General features: G+C 41.5%; 1 protein-coding gene across 2 annotated transcripts in view; it reads right to left on the bottom strand.

The window, feature by feature from the left end:
- The window catches only part of LOC126297996 (KN motif and ankyrin repeat domain-containing protein 3), a 381,284-nt gene that overhangs the window by 22,023 nt on the left and 342,079 nt on the right, over nucleotides 1–17,182 (bottom strand). For both annotated transcript variants that reach the window (XM_049989312.1, XM_049989313.1), the window contains one exon: nucleotides 4,597–4,809. In XM_049989312.1, the coding sequence (XP_049845269.1) occupies nucleotides 4,597–4,809 (213 nt within the window). The remainder of the gene's footprint in view (nucleotides 1–4,596; nucleotides 4,810–17,182) is intronic.

Below are 17,182 nucleotides of genomic sequence, written 5' to 3'. Positions count from 1 at the left end.
AACACACGCGAGACAGATTAGAGCAGTGGCACGCAAACATGCGGTGCATCAGGAATTGCCTGAACATTGGACATGCCTGTGAACACTGTTCATAAAATCTAATGAAACAGCCTGCACTCCTGAGGACAAACATTCACTATGGAACTTCTTGCCTGGAAGTGGGCAATGAATGGCCACAGAACATTCTCTGGCCATACAAAGCCAATTTCCATCTCCAAGAACACGTCAATATGCAGAATTGCAGAATATGGACAACAAAAAATCCTCACACCCGTCAACCAGTACCATTTCATTCTGCACAGGTGACTGTATAGTATGGGTTGATAGCAGGTCCATATTTTTCGAATAGCTGACTCTTGTGGGTCCTGTTACCTGTACAATCACTGGTAAATGCTATGAGAGTCTTTTGCACACCATCATTGCAACCCTTCTACAGTGTGGAATGTGTTGGTAGGACCATTGTTATGTAAGATAGTGCTCCCCTGCATACTACACAGCCAGTGAAGTGCCTGCTGCAGAGAAATTTCAGAGATGCTATACCTATCAGGTGTCTTTTTTTTCCTACAGCCTGCCAATCCAGACCATCTGATCTTAATGTGTATGAGTTCTGATTGTGGGGTTATTGAGAGGGGTTGTGTTCAGTGCTCAAATTATGAATGTAACTCAACTGAAGGCACAAACTGCACAATGCATTCTGAACATGAGCCTTGAAAAACTTTGATCAGTGGACAGCATATTGAAAATGTCTTGCACCCGTTTCATGACAATTACAAACCAAATTCATTTTGCTTTTATGCAGTTTTGGCCTCAGAACAATTAAAAATCGATTTTCACCTTGCGATGTGGTATGACCTTGCCATTGTGGATGGGCTCACCTAGCTAACAATACCACAACTACTGATTGCCAAACTTGTGCAGACATGTACATTGAACTTAAAACACCACAGGAAAAAGAAAGAAAGAAAACTGAATGAATCCATACTCAGGAAAGGCGAGGGATTTACACACTAGATCGCGTGTTGTTCCAACACAAAAACAATATGACTCATATTGCAGATCTGTGTACTGATCAAATATGCTCAATTATTTGTCCAAATGCGGTTCAGTTTGAGTCCACATACATCTGAATCTGTTTCTCCCACTCTTTGAAACGTTTCTGCACATCATTTTCTATAAGGATGCACAGGAGTTCTGCAGTTTTTGCGTTGCAATAGAGAGCAAGAGCATGTCTTCAGCAAACTGCTCATCCACTGCCTCTGAGTTAAGTGACTTTTATTGAATTTGTCATAGTGTAAGGACAGTTTGACATCAAAACAATGACCATTAAAATGCAATAGTAAAGGGTTCCATAGCAATGTGAGATGCTGCAGTTTTTGTCCATATATTTTTTGTAGAACCAGCTGCATCCTGTCTTTTGTGAGTGGAAAAGTCAGTGTTATTACAATGCTGAATTGGTTTAAAGCCATCAAAGGAAGTGGAAATGAGAAAGCAGTTGTTCACATGCACCTTTAACATGCACACTGTGAAAGAGTTTGAAGGGCACAGAATCACTGTTCTCCAGGAAATGGTTTTGCTTATTGTGATTCTTTTGGTTTGTGTAGGACACTGTTACAACAGTAACGCCTGTGGAGAACCGGCAGATAAATGAGGGGCACAGACATCATCAGTCATGTTCCGGAGCACACACTGACAATTAAGTGGATTAATTGCCCTCCTTTACTTTTGTATCACACATATACCTACTATTGAATTGTACACCTAGGGCTGGAGTCTTCGCCTGATGCTGAACCTTGTAAATAGTGTGAAGCTGTCCATACAGATGGTTCAGTGCTGTAAGCTGAGGGGTGAACTGGTAACTCATTACATCGCATCTGCTTTTGATCCCTAAAAATTGCAAATTCCTCACATTACAATGGTCATGCGAATGTAGTCACTGGTTGGGAAAGTATTTTTGCAACAGTCTTTCTTCAACCTCTTTTACAGAGAGGGCTGAATGTTTTGGAACCTATAACGATGACCACAATCTGGCAGGCCACAATGTTGAGTTCCAATTTTCTTTTCTTCATGCCATTGGCCACTACATGTTATCAAGGTCCAACATATTGCTGACAATCTGAACAGTAATCACAATTTCAGGGAGGCTTCTGAGTCCTATGTACTGCTATTCCTTCATGCAGATCCACATGTTACATTTCAAAGAGACAATGTTCTGCCACACATGATGAAGAATGAGCAAGCCTTCTCTGATGGCTACCAGTAGAACTCTGGCATTTGCATTTGTTCGACACCATGTATGGAACATGGGATAAAGTTGGTCTGCAACTTATTTGTAATGGTTTCCAGTAATACTCAATACTCTGTGTGCCCACATAAAAACCACACAGAGGAAAAACTACACAGAATTGCCACCAGGGACATCTATTTCATAGATTTAGAAGCACTGATTACATTGTGTGTAGGCTTCAACATCACACTGAATTCTCTAAGTCAGATCATTTATAGTTGTATACCCCCAATTTTACAATAGTATATATCCAGTCATTTGTATACTGTCATGTCTTCAATTTGTGTCACAATGTTCATTTCAGTCACATGTATGCTCTTAATGACGCAATTTTGACAAACATTGGTGTACAGTTATTATTACTCTAACAATTCTACTGTATTATGAAAAATAAAGAATTCAAATGCTAAATGCAACACAATGACCAACTATGGTCAAAATACTTTCATTGTGCTACTGGTTTGGGTGGGAATATGGGGGAGAGGGGGCAGAGGAGAAAAAAATATATAAATCAACTGTATTGAGTGTACTTTCAGTCAAATCTAATTTACTCCATCTTCTTTGCCATTTTTTCTCGTTTTCTGAAGTCTGTGTTTTTCACAAATAAATACTAGCAGCTGCCTGCAGGATAATCTTTATACATTATATCCCTTCCCACTGTTTCTAAAATAATTACTTTGTTCTGAGTACCACTTAACTCAGTGCAAATATTTTTATAAATTGTTACATTACTGTTTGTCATTCTGCTACCAAGATACATTAGAACGACAGCTGAAATGTACCAAATAAGTGAAGAGTGGACCATCATTAATAACCCAGCAGATGGGCAATATGCAATACTTCACTGAGAATGAAAGACAAATATGTGTTATTTGATCTCACCTTGGCATTATCTTTCAACTCTTAACTGTCATACACTATCAAACTTTTGTCATTCATCATTCTGCCATCAAGAAACATAGAATGATAAATTGTAACAAATGAACACTAGATACCACAAACATGCTATTTCTTCTAAAACAAAAACAGGATAGATGTTTAGCTGCCTGATATGAGGTATCTGCATAACATTATCCATTTGCAATTCCTAAAATACAAATATTTTATTTACAATATTATCAGATAAAACTTCTTCAAGAGCCATTCTACTATTCACTTATGTTAGAATGACAATTTTTCAAAATATTTTCTAATAAACAGAACAGCAGAAGTGTTTTCAATTTCTTTATGAACGAGACAGTGTGAAATAATGCACACTACACTCTTAATCAACTGCTCATACCAACATCTCTGAATTTACATAAGATTCATAAATATTTCACATGGTATTGCTTTTTTGTAGTATTTCAAACCAGAAACCAGTGTGCCAATTTTGAAAATAATATTTTATCACTGGTCATTCTGCAACAAAATTATGTGACAAGAGACAAATGTAAAATAGAGAACTAACACAATTATTTCTTAATTCGTTCTGGTACAAGAGAGTAAGAAATCGCAACACTACATTGTGAACCAAGCTTATTTGACTTCACAATTATGTGGTGTTGCAGAAAGTTTCCAGTAACAGAAGTGGCAAATGTCCCTTTAAATATGATCATGGTAAATAGCTTCTAGCTTCTAGTACAAACATTACTTTTCTGGGGGGAAAAAAACAACAAAAAAGCCTGCCCATTTTATGTTAACAAATGCCATAATGGGAACTCCAGGAGATTATATATAAAGAAAAAAGGACTATGCACCACATAGGAGGCACTAAGCAGTGGACAGGCAAGTACTTAAGGGTGACAAACACAGTAGTCTATTGTCATATTCTCTCTCTCTCTCTCTCTCTCTCTCTCTCTCTCTCTCTCTCTCTCTCTCTCTCTCTCTCACACACACACACACACACACACACACACAAATTTAATTCTGACAAAAGATTCTGCCCTGAAAGCAGAGCATTTTGAGCCACATACACGACATTAATTCTAACAAAATATTTTGTCTGAAAGCAAAGCATTTTCAGCCCTTTTCTACAGGCCTGTGCACTACTTTATGTGGCAGGTAGTCTTTTAAGCATATCATTAGGTTAAAACATAGTATTACTGCTATGAAGAAGACAACAGTGACCTGTCAATGGTTCATACTACAATTCCTGATATTACAAATTCAAGTGTTAAGTTGCATGTCACCTCAGTTTGCACAAAACTTTTAAAGCAGCATGGTAAAATACTGCCCAAGTCTAACAATGGTGAACATTTGTTGCATGTGTACTGAAGCATTTACACTATTTTTCATACAAGTACGACACGAAAAACCAAGAAACAACTTACAGGTTTTGCTTTTATGTTTACATCTGCCAGGTGAAACATCCTCCGGATGATCTGCCTATGAGTTTCATTGCGTAATTTCACCAATGTAGCCAGCATTACACACGTGTACCCAGCAGTGTTTGGTTTATTTATGTCGCATACCTTTGAATCAAGTAATATGGACACTACATCAAAGTTTCCACTGGAAACTGCATAATGAAGTGCAGTATTGCCCTGTTAAAAACAAGCAATGAATTAAAGAAATTTAATGATTTGTAAAGACACATGTTGGATTCAGTTTTGTTTCATGCATGACAAATAAAACTTTCAACACAGTAATAGAAAATCTGGGTGCAATGTAAATAATTTGAAGAGCAAAGATAACAACTCCTGACACAGAAGAGGTGTTAAGCCGTATGGCACATAAAGAAAACTGATAGCTACCCAAATAGCTCTCAAGCTTGACTATGTGCCTTTCTGTGACTCAGTGCCTCTAGTATTTGGCATGTTGTTACCTTTACCCCTTGAATTAAATACTTCCATGTACAGCTTTGTACCACATCTTTGGAATTATAATAGAGAATGAAGTAATAACATGGCGTAACTGCATCCTACCTTGTTCTAAGATTTTGAAACTTCATGTTTTCAACAGGTATTACATAAATTTTCATTTCTGACCAATGTATTCTACACACATGATGATGCTTTATGTTTTAACACAAGCTTTCCAAGAAATATTTGTAAAATTATACAGCAGAAACTCATCAATCTGAACTTGGATGGTTTGACCCCCAATTAGTCTGACCATTTCATTTTCAGTGTTTCGTTACATTCACGAACTGCCGCTACAGTTGTGATGCTACTAATGAATTTTATGTAGTTCTTCAGTATATCGAACAAAGCTGTATGTCTACTTCAATAGACATTTTGTGGATTAGGAAATGGTCGATCATCATGTGAAAATCAAGGGAGTCATCTGCTAAGCAAAAGAATATTACTGACTTTTCTAATCCTGCTCAAGAACAGAACATTTTCTATTGTGTGATTTCTGGAATAATGTATGCGGAGTTGTTATACTTTCACTCTTAACATACAATACCGATGTATTTGACTGTACAGTCACTATTGAACATTACACTTTTGTGTAAATTTTTTAGTGTGTCAACATTTTCTTTTCATTTTGTTACCATCTTAACATAGAACAATATTTCATGTAGCATTTTCAGTTGAATACTATACAGTTCTGTAATGTTACTAGTCAATAAAAGTGATCCTCTGGTAATCAGACCTTTGTGTGTTCTGACCATGCTCCCAGTCCTATACAGAGCACATTAATGAGGTTCTCCTGCATTTCCTAATGCAAATAAATTTTGTATCATTTATGGTTTCAGCATTTAAAGTTCAAATAGGAAAAGACATGCACAGGCTTGAAGGTTGGCTCAGGAACTGACTGCTGAATCTCCACAAATAAATGAAAAATATTGCACATAAACAATCATTAGGACCCACTACTGTTAAATTACAAAACTGGTGACCAATCACTGGAAATAATCACAACCATTAAATAAGTAGGAGTATGCATCCAGACTGGTTTGAAGGCAAATGAACTCACAAAACTGATACCAGGAAAAACAGATGCCAGATCCAAATTCAGTGGAAGAATTCTAGAGAAATTTAGTTCACCCACAATACAGGAAGCTTCAAGAACCCTCATTTCACCTATTCTTCAGTATCAATCATTTGTCTATGACCCTTATCTGGTAGGATCAATACAGGAGGTGCACACACAATGACAGCAGATTCACTGCAAGCTTAACAGTATCTACAATACCATGAAAATACTCATTAAACTTGACCAGAAAATGCTACAGGAGAGGCACTGTTCATCATGGGCAAGTTTATAGTTAAAATTCCTAGACAATACATTCAAAGAAGATTTTAGCAACTTATTACTTCCTCTCATATACACCTTGCAAAATCATCATGAGGAAATCCAAGAAATCTGAGTTCATGTGGAGGCTTATTTCATTTCTGACCAACGTATTCTACACACATGATGATGCTTTATGTTTTAACACAAGCTTTCCAAGAAATATTTGTAAAATTATACAGCAGAACCTCACCAATTCGAACTCGGATGGTATGACCACCTGCTTAGTCTGACCATTCCATTTTCAGTGTTTCATTTCATACACGGGCTGCTGCTACAGTCATGATGATACGCATTCGCATATGGAACAGGAAAGAGGGGAAATTATTATAGAACCCAAAATATCCTCCAGCACCCACAGTAAGGTTACTTGTGGAGTATATATGTAGACAGAAAACAGTAATCAAAAAATGAAAGAGAGACATTGTGTCTCTAATATCTATAGAAACTGGAAGAGAGAAGTGCCATAGGTGGTGGTGGTGGTGGTGGTGGTGGTGGTGGTGGTGGTGGAGGAGGAGGACGAGGATCAGGCAAGATAAGAAAATACACAACAGTCACCTGTGTATGTACAGAAGTTGTGGTAGATCAAGGAGATTTAGCATATGTTCAGAATAAGAAATGATCTGAAATATTACCACTGTGTGTTGGACATACATGACTAAATTGTTAATTCTAAAAAGTTTGGAAACGACTTAAATATGTGAAAAGTTGTAAGCAGTTTAGGAATTAATTCCCTAAAAAGTACACTGTCCAATCACATTAATGTGACCCCATCAAAAATCTGAATAGCCACCTTTTGCAGGGTGGACCGCTGTGAGGCACGCAGGAAGAGAGTCAGTGAGGTTCTTGAAGGTACCGACAGGGATGTGGAGCCATGCTAGCTCCCATGCCATGGCAAGCTGTCCTACGTTTCTCAGTTAAGTAGTCATAGTGTGAACAGCTCCATCTACTTGGTCCCACAGAATCTCCATTTTGTTTATATATGGGGTGTTTGGTGGCCAGGGAGTACAGTTAACTCATACTCGTGCTCTTCGAACCATGCACAAACAGTGCAAGCTGTGTGACACATTTTATTGTCTTGTTGGTAGGTGCCATGGTACCAAGGGGAGAGGGAGGGAGAGAGAGAGAGAGAGAGAGAGAGAGAGAGAGAGAGAGAGAGAGAGAGAGAGAGAGAGAGAGAGAGAGAGAGAGAGGAAAAAAACTGCTTGTATGGGTGGACATGGTTTCCAAGGATAGATGCATAATTGTGTTGATCCACTGTGCCTTCTAGAACTACGAGATCACTAGGGAATGCCCTCCAGCCTAGATCCCTCCAACAATTGTGCAGGACATTTGCTTTCAGATGTTTCACATCATACGTGCAAACAGCCACCTGCCTGATGAAGCATAAATCATTATGTATCTGAAAAGGTCACCTATCACCACTCTGTGGATGTCCAGTTGCAGTAATGACATGCAAATTCCATCCTTCCTTGCCACCAAATAGCAGTCAGTATGGGTGCAAGAACCAGGCACCTGCTGCTGAGGCCCATATACAGCAATGTTTGCTGATCGGTGGTGGACGAGACTGATAGTAGTCCTTTGGGTTCACCTGGGTAGTCAGTTGCTCAATAGCTGCCCATCTATTTGCCCATACAGATATCTGCAGCAGTCATTCAGCCCATTCACCCATCATTTATGGCTTGCACTGCACCACAGTTCCCTCAGCGTTAGTTTTGCATTGTGCCACTTTGCAATGCATGGTATACTTTAACCATGGCAGCAAATGAACTGTTTATAACTTTAGCCATTTTGGAAATGCTTCTAACCTTGGCCTGAAAAATAATAATCATGTCCCTTTGCACATCAGCTAAATCACTCTATTTCTGCATTACACAATGACTGCACTGTTGTCCACATTCCTCCAACATGCTTCATATACCCTCCACTGCTAGTGCTGCGCTGGTCGTGCGGTTCTAGGTGCTGCAGTCCGGAACCGCGGAACTGCTCAGGTCGCAGGTTCGAATCCTGCCTCAGGCATGGATGTGTGTAATGTCCTTAGGTTAGTTAGGTTTAAGTAGTTCTAAGTTCTAGGGGACTGATGACCTAAGATGTTAAGCCCCATAGTGCTCAGAGCCATTTGAAACATTTTTTGCTAGTGCTGCCACCTGCCATCCATGAGTCGTTATTGCACAATGACTTTGAACATGGGCGGTGGTCACATTAACGTGACTGAACTATGTAAAAGGAAATACAATTTTTTTAAAAAACGCTTTTGACAAATATAGCAGCAAATTATTTACTTCTTGTTGATTACACAGGTTCACAACGAGCTTTTTTTGGAATATGTGCCTTTCTCAAGTGTTCTGTTGACATTACTTTTATACATCATCTTACTCAACATCTATGTAACAATACTATGAGATTTTATCCCATGTTATAACTAAAAATTAAATGGCCCTTGCCATACTGTTATGAGGGATAAAAAATAAAACACAGTCAACAGCCCTTGTGTCATTCGCTAAAATGGCTGATAACACAGACAGAAAAGAACAACAAGAATGGAAGCGGTTAAAATTAGGAAATGACATACATTTCAAAGTTGGGCGCAAAGTGCACAAAGTGGGGGGGGGGGGGGGGGGGGGGTTGGAGCACCACTGCACAAATGGCTAAAGAGGCAGTGCCCAATATGCAGCCTGGCAGCTTGGTTAAAATGACCACCTCACAGCGAAAGAACCGAGAGGTGGTCATCCAAGATGCTGGTTGGTTGGTTTAAAGGAGCATAAGGGGGAGGACAGAGAGAGGGGGGAGGGGGGAAGGGACCAAACTGTGAGTTCATTGGTCCCTTGTTCCTGGTAAAATAATTACACAAGGAAAAGAAGAAAAGAAAGGAAGCGTACAGCACAATAACAGAATGGAAGAACCAGAAGAACGACAGGAGGACAACCAACACTGCTATGGACAAAACAGGAAAAAAAAAAACACAGAGAGAAGCAAGAAACAGGTAGAAGTGATAAAAACAAGAGATCAAATGACCATAGCTGGATGGCTACAAGAACAAAAAGGAAAAGCCAGTCACTCTGCGACACATTAAAACATCTAGCTTTAAAGCATTAGAGTGGAGAACACGAAGGGACAAATGACATGTGCGAAAATTTATATAGTATGATACAACCTCCCCATCATGTATGAAATGTAAAACTAAATTAGCTGATGACGTGTTGTCAGCTAAAATTAATGGCAGCGACTCTGGTAAGTCAAGAGTCCATCGCAGGGCAGACAAAGACGGACAGCTCAACAATATACGGGTCACTGTCAGGCAGGCGCAGTACCAACACTGAGGTGGGTCATCACGGCGCAGGAGGTAGCCGTGTGTCACCCAAGTGTCGCCAATGTGGAGCCAACAGAGAACCACAGGGTCCCAGCAAGAGGCCCACGTGGAGGTCTTCCACACATTCATATTCTCCTTAATGGCACGCAGTTTTTGTGCGTACTGAGGTTATGACATTCCGTCTCCCAAAGCTGCAAAACCTTGCACTGTAGTACTGATTGCAGGTCAGTTGCAGAGAAGCCAATCTCCAGTCAGTACACAGAAGTGCATGAACGAATGTGCTCGAGAGCACGAGGCACTGAAAACACTGCAGCCATCGGGCAAGAAATGCTGTTCAATATGTCCTCCATGGGCATACGCAAAGCTGACATGATCATCAGGCATCAAGCCGTCGGTGTAAATCACTTCATGGTCTAGGCACATGTCAAGAATCGAGAGAAAGTGGCAGTAGATAGCCGAGGGGGTTAACCGAGTCTTTAGGACCATGTGAAAGGTCAAGGCAAAGCCGCAGCATCAGTGTACGCCATGGAGGTGTACCTGAATGGACCTCAAGTATAGGTGGTAAAGGCAACGACTTCAGTTCGGAAAGAAAGGATCGGATACTAACTGCAATTGGAAGCCCTGACCTGGGCCGCTGATGCGGGAGATGAACCACCGTGGTTGGGAAAAGGAAACGGTAATTCAGATGTGCAAGAGTACGAACATGTGCAACATAACTGGCCAGCAGTTGTGCATGCCTAACCTGCAATGGAGGGACTCCGGCCTCCACCGGGACGCTGGCCACCCGACTCGTCCTGAAAGTTTCTGCCTCTTAGGCAAAACATCACAGTAGTGCACTAGGTTGACTAAACGCAATGCTGAGGGCACCAACGAACCATAAACCAGGCTCCCATAGTCAAGACGGGATTGAACAAGGGCTCTGTAGAGCTGCAGCAGCGTAGAGTGATCTGCACCCCAGTTGGTGTTGCTTAGACAGCAGAGGGCATTGAGGTGCTGCCAGCACTTGCATTTAAGCTGATGAAGGTGAGGAAGCCAAGTCCATCGGGCATTAAAAACCTGTCCTAAGAATCGATATGTCTCCACTACAGTGAGTGGATCATCATTAAGGTAAAGTTCTGGTTCTAGATGAACGGTACAGCACTGACAGAAGTCCATAACACTGGAAACTGTGAGCTAGAGCCCATAACTGCGCCATGTGGATGGCTCCCTGTAGGCGCTGCTCAGCAATACCAGTACTGGTGGAGCAATACAAAATGCAGAAATCATCTGCATACAGAGAAAGTGGGACGGACGGTCCTACAGCTGCTGCTAGACCATTAATGGCCACTAAAAATAGATATAGACTCAATATATAGCCCTGCAGGACCCCATTCTCCTGGATATGGGAGAACTATGGGAGGCACCAACTTGGACACAGAAAGTACGAAGCGACAGTAAATTTCGGATAAAAATTGGGAATGGGCCTCGAAGATCCCACTCGTATAATGTGGCAACGATATGTCACCAGGTGGTGTCATACGCTTTTTGTACATCAAAAAAAGACAGCAACCAGGTGTTGGCATCTGGAAAAGGCTGTTCGGATGGCAGACTCGAGAGACACAAGATTATCAGTGGTAGATCGGCCCTGGCAGAAGCTGCCCTGACATGGAGGCAGTAGGCCACGTGACTCCAGGACCCACCCCAACACACCATACGTTCCAGCAGCTTACAAAGAACGTTGGCGAGGCTGATAGCTATTCACATCAAGTGGATTTTCACCAGGTTTGAGCACCGGAATGATGGTGCTCTCCCGCCACTGCAATGGAAAGATGCTATCGCATCAGATCCGGCTGAAAATGACAAGGAGATGTCGTTCGTAGTCAGATGAGAGATGTTAAATCATCTGACTATGGATCCGATCAGGCTCAGGAGTAGTCCCGGGGCAATGTGCAAGGGCACTGAGGAACTCCCACTCTGTAAATGAGGCGCTATAGGATTCAATGGAGCATGTAGTGAACAAGAGGACTTTCCCTTCCAGCTACCATTGGAGAGTGCGAAAGGTTGAGGTTCGAGCATAGTGCTCGGCGATCGTGATTGTGTCAGTAGATAACACGCCATTTATGTTACCACCTGTTGGGTTCTGGTACCTGAAAACACGTTTGATCCTTGCCCAGACTTGGGAAGGTGATGTACAGTACCCAATGGTCGATGTACAGTACCCAATGGTCAATACGTATTTCTCCCAACACTCCTGCTTCTGTTGTTTCATGAGTTGGCAAACGAGGGCACGGAGCCGTTTAAAAGGCTATGAGGTGCTCCAGGGAAGGGTGACACTCATGCTGCTGTAGAGCTCGCTCACACTCCTTAATTGCTTCAGTGACTTCCAGCGACCGCCAAGGGACTGCCTTTCACCGGGGGGCATCCTAAAGAGCAAAGGATCGCGTTTTCTGCAGCAGAAAGGATTGTTGATGTCACCTGCTGAACCATCACATCGACGTTTCCGTATGGGGGATATTCAATGGTGACCGCAGAGGTGAAAGTTTCCCATTCTGCCTTGTTTAAAGTCCATCTGGGCACGTGTCCGTGGGCCTCGTGCTGGGGCAGTGACAGGAAGATGGGGAAGTGGTCACTACCACACAGATCGTCATGTGCTCTCCAGTGGACAGATGGGAGAAGTCCTGGGTTGCAAATTGATAAATCAATGGCTGAGTAACTACCATGAGCCACACTGAATTGTGTGGCAGTCGCAGTTTATAAGAGGCAGAGGTCGAACTGAGACAGTAAATTTTCGACATCTCTGCCTCGGCCATTAAGCACGGTGGCACCCCCACAAGGGGGTTATGAGCGTTAAAATCTCACAAAAGTAGCAAAGGTTTACGGAGTTGATCAATCAGTGCATCTAATACATTCAGGGCACTGCACTATTTGGAGGAATATGTATACTGCAGACAGTTATTTCCTGTGACATCCTTATTCTGGCAGCCACAGCTTCGAGAAGGGTTCGAAGGGGCACAGTTTCACTACAGACTGAGTTTAAGACACAAACGCAACTGACACTCGATTATAGTCGCTATGGTTCCTGTAATATCATTTATAGCCGCGGAGGGCACGGCTCCGCTTTGCCGGGATCCAGGTTTCCTGGAGGGCAATGCAGAAAGCAGGTGCCATAGCTCAGCCAGGCGGTGGAAGAAACCACCGCAATTCCATTGGAGGATGACGTCGTCATGAGACTGGGAAGGCTTGGAACGTTTAATGAGGCAGTTTACGCCTCAGGGTCACATGCTGCACTGAATTATTGCCTGAGCAATCTATATCCATTATGTCTAAGGGTGAAGCGAGATCTAGGTCCTCAGTGGATGCCAGAATCTCCAAATCATCTGCAGGTGCAGAGCTTGTGCGTAGCGGTGGTGTGCGTCCCACCGCAATTCCCTTGGTCTTGGGGATCTTCCTTTTGGATTTCTCTCACTGCTTCTTGGGTTTCCCCGGCTGGGAGGACTTCACTGATACAGTCTCTGGGACTGAGGATGAGCGTGAAGCCCTACGACCAGCTACTTTTGGGCTCTTAAGCCACTGGCAGGTGTTATCTTTCCCACTAGTAGAAATCTGGGAAGAGAGTGACCAAAGGGACCCCTTCCTAGCGAGAGGAGCCGAAGAAGACTTATGCTTCTCCAGCGCAGAAGTGGGGACTGATATCCCTGAGGGTTGGGGGTGTGTTGCTTCCAAAGTAGGTGATGCAGGAGCAACAGAGAGGGAAGTGCCCCCCACCATCAAGGGGGCAGGTGTGGTCCTTCATCTCTGAGAGCTGACTTTATGTGGTGAAATGGATGGCGCTGTAACAGGAGTGACAGCGGCGGCATAAGATGACGTCATGCGAATGGCATGAAGCCATTCAAATTTCCGTTAGCCTCAGTGTAGGTCAGTTGGTCCAGTGTCTTGTATTCGATTATTTTCTGTTCCTTCTGTTGAATCTTACAATCCGGCAAGTAAGGGGGAGGATTCTCTCCGCAGTTGACACAGATGGGAGGCATGGCACATGGAGTGACCTAGTAGATAGTGTCAGAAGGTCCATGCGGCTTTTCGCGGATGATGCTGTAGTATCCAGAGAAGTTGCAGCATTAAAAAATTGCAGCAAAATGCAGGAAGATCTGCAATGGATAGGCACTTGGTGCAGGGAGAGGCAACTGACCCTTAACATAGACAAATGTAACTTATTGTGAATACATAGAAGGAAGGATCCTTTATTGTATGATTATATGATAGCAGAACAAACACTGGTAGTAGTTACTTCCGTAAAATATCTGGGAGTATGCGTGTGGAACGATTTGAAGTGGAATAATCATATAAAATTAACTGTTGGTAAGGCGGGTGCCAGGTTGAGATTCATTGGGAGAGTCATTAGAAAATGTAGTCCATCAACAAAGGAGGTGTCTTACAAAACACTCGTTCGAGCTATACTTGAGTATTGCTCATCAGTGTGGGATCCGTACCAGGTCGGGTTGACGGAGGAGATAGAGAAGATCCAAAGCAGAGCGGCGCGTTTTGTCACAGGGTTATTTGTTAAGCATGATAGCGTTACGAAGATGTTTAGCAAAGTCAAGTGGCAGACTTTGCAAGAGAGGCGCTCTGCATCGCGGTGTAGCTTGCTGTCCAGGTTTCGAGAGGGTGCGTTTCCGAATGAGGTATCGAATATATTGCTTCCCCCTACTAATACCTCCCAAGGAGATCACGAATGTAAAATTAGAGAGATTCGAGCGCGCACGGAGGCAGAAGCTTCATATGGGATGGGATGCAGTGGAATGGTCTCCCAAGGTTTTTTGTCGAGTGACAGATATGCCTTGCTGTCCACCTCAACTTTCGAGGGTTTAGCATCTTGGAGCTGTAAACTCATATTTAACTGCAAAAAGAGATAGAACCTTCCACGTAGATGGATTCTAGTAAGTCTGGGTAAGATTACCACAATTTAAATTCAATAGGGACTACTACACATACTACACTAATTAGCCTAAAGCCTAAATGGAACATTCGTTAACTAAAATGTTCCAGATGGTAAACTCGACATTTAATATAAGAAAGTTGCAAGATTTAGGTCCTCAATAGTGAACCTTGATAATTCTTTCTTTCATTAAGTAGCAGTGCTATGGGGGAATAAAAAATTACTGGTTACATACAACAACCAAAAAATTCATAGATATAAGGAATGTTATAGACTTATATGACACTATTCACCACTCAAATCAAAAAGAATAAAATCATAACTGGAAATTCTAGAAATATTTTATTGTTGATTGATAAGGCCCTAAGCCAAACCTCACACATTTAACTAAAAGAAACATAGAATTTTATTTTTTTCCCCCTCCCAACATTACTGAAGTCCTTCGAGTGAAGGACCAGGGAGTCTCTGAAAGCCTTGAATGTTATTTCAGAACTGTTGTTTCAGTACTGCTCTGATGGAGGAGGAATATGAAAAACATTTCAGCAACTGCACTGAAATCAACTAGAATGATGGTTTATCATGGCAGAAGAAGCTTGGGCTATGTCGACGGTACTACACAAGCAAAAGAGCTTGGAAGAAGCTCCTTTATCAGCTGAGTTTATCAATCAAATTCAAGAGCAACTAAACATTGAATTCCTATGAGAAATGGTTGGGTTGATTATAGCATCTCTGTGGTTTGAAGAATACAACCGATACAGATGTAGTGGCAGAGAGCTTGGCTATAAAATATTGATGGACAATGAAACCACTGTCACTGTTAACAGCTAAGAGCCTTGTGACAACTGTCGCATAGAAAAAGAAACATCCAGTGAATAATCATTTCATTTCATGCCTTGAGACAACTATGAAGTGGTTTAAACAAGAAGAAGACAGTGTGATGCTGTGCAATTGCTGCCTTGAACAACTGCATGAAATTTAGTATAAAAAGTCTCAGTTTTGCTGTAGAAAATTTGTATTTGTTTTCCTAAACTTTAGTGTAATTAATATTGGAACAATAGCAGAAGGTGCCAATGAAGAACAAAATTGCCAGGGCTGATCAAGGATGTCAAATGAACCTCAGGGTTGAAAACTGAAGAAAGAGAAGAGATAACCTAATTCTACTTTATAAAAGGTACGTATTTGTGAGCAATGAAACAGATGTGGTTCTAGGTTTAACATCACTCTTTCTTTGTTTTTGCTATAACATACACACTGATTTACCATCCAAATGGCAATTATCTGAACTCATCTAAAATGCAATGGTTCACCACTGCACCCTTATCATTATCTAGGATTGGGGAAAGAAATTTTCAATATTTTTTTTGACGGAACCCTCTAGGTATTTGCCTTAAGATATTTAGTGAAACCTTGGAAAACCTATAACTGAATAGCTGGGATGTGTATCTGAACCTCCATACTCCTGAATGAGTGTCCAGTGCCTTCTCAGTGTGCCAGTACAGCCACAGTTGAGTGCACTCACTGCTTATAGTTCACTACGTCTCGTGAGATTAAACATCTCTAAATCAAAGCCCCAAAGTTCTACAAACACACAATATAACAATACACGACAAGTCACTTCAGAAGACAATTTGGCAAACAGTAATAGTGCCTGCTCATTATTGTGTAACTGATGTTTGAGAATGAAAATGTGTCCCAAGCAAGAACACACATTTCTAAAATCAGCTTGATACATTTTTTATTGTTTTTACAATTCTGTTCTGGATTACTATGGAGAGTATGTATGTAGAAAAGGCAAAGTATTTTTGTGGAAATGTTGACTTTTTATCTTTGGTTTGGTTAAGAGTGTGACTAGTGCTGGCTGCATTTGCAGTAAATTGTTTTCCCCACTAGAGCTACCACAAATACAACGCCACTCCAGATGGCTTATTTTGCAGAAACAGTAACAAGTACATTTGCTAATACCTACTGCCTCAATGTAAACTGTGTAAACTGTGTAATCTGCAATAAAAGTCACTTTAAAAAAAATAAAAATGTGCACTATGATTGTCAGTTAGGATTATATAATTTTTTTAAATCTCGTTTTGATTTTTTAACAGCGTATACACACCAAAACATTTGGGGCACATTAAAAAAATGTATGTGATGCCGGGACTTGAATCCAGCTCTTCAGAGTTGCAAGCCCTGTGCTTTGTTAGCATGCCTATCATACCAAACCACAGTTTAAACCTGTCACTAGTCCCACTCTGTACCACCCAAACTTCCTACAGACTGTTTGACAATTCTGTAAAGTTGGCACTTTTGCAAGATGTCTCCACTGTAAATATAGAGATAAACAAGTGAAAAGTTAAAGCCTGTAGATGTTCCTTAAAGCATACTTGTGTGCACAGCAGGTAAGACAGACTAACCCTGAAAGGCATAGTACCACATTCAAGTTAAAGTCCAGTACACTGTTCTA

Source organism: Schistocerca gregaria, chromosome X (assembly GCF_023897955.1).
Source record: "Schistocerca gregaria isolate iqSchGreg1 chromosome X, iqSchGreg1.2, whole genome shotgun sequence".
Taxonomy (NCBI): Eukaryota; Metazoa; Arthropoda; class Insecta; order Orthoptera; family Acrididae; genus Schistocerca; species Schistocerca gregaria.
This window is presented reverse-complemented; position numbering and strand designations above follow the sequence as displayed.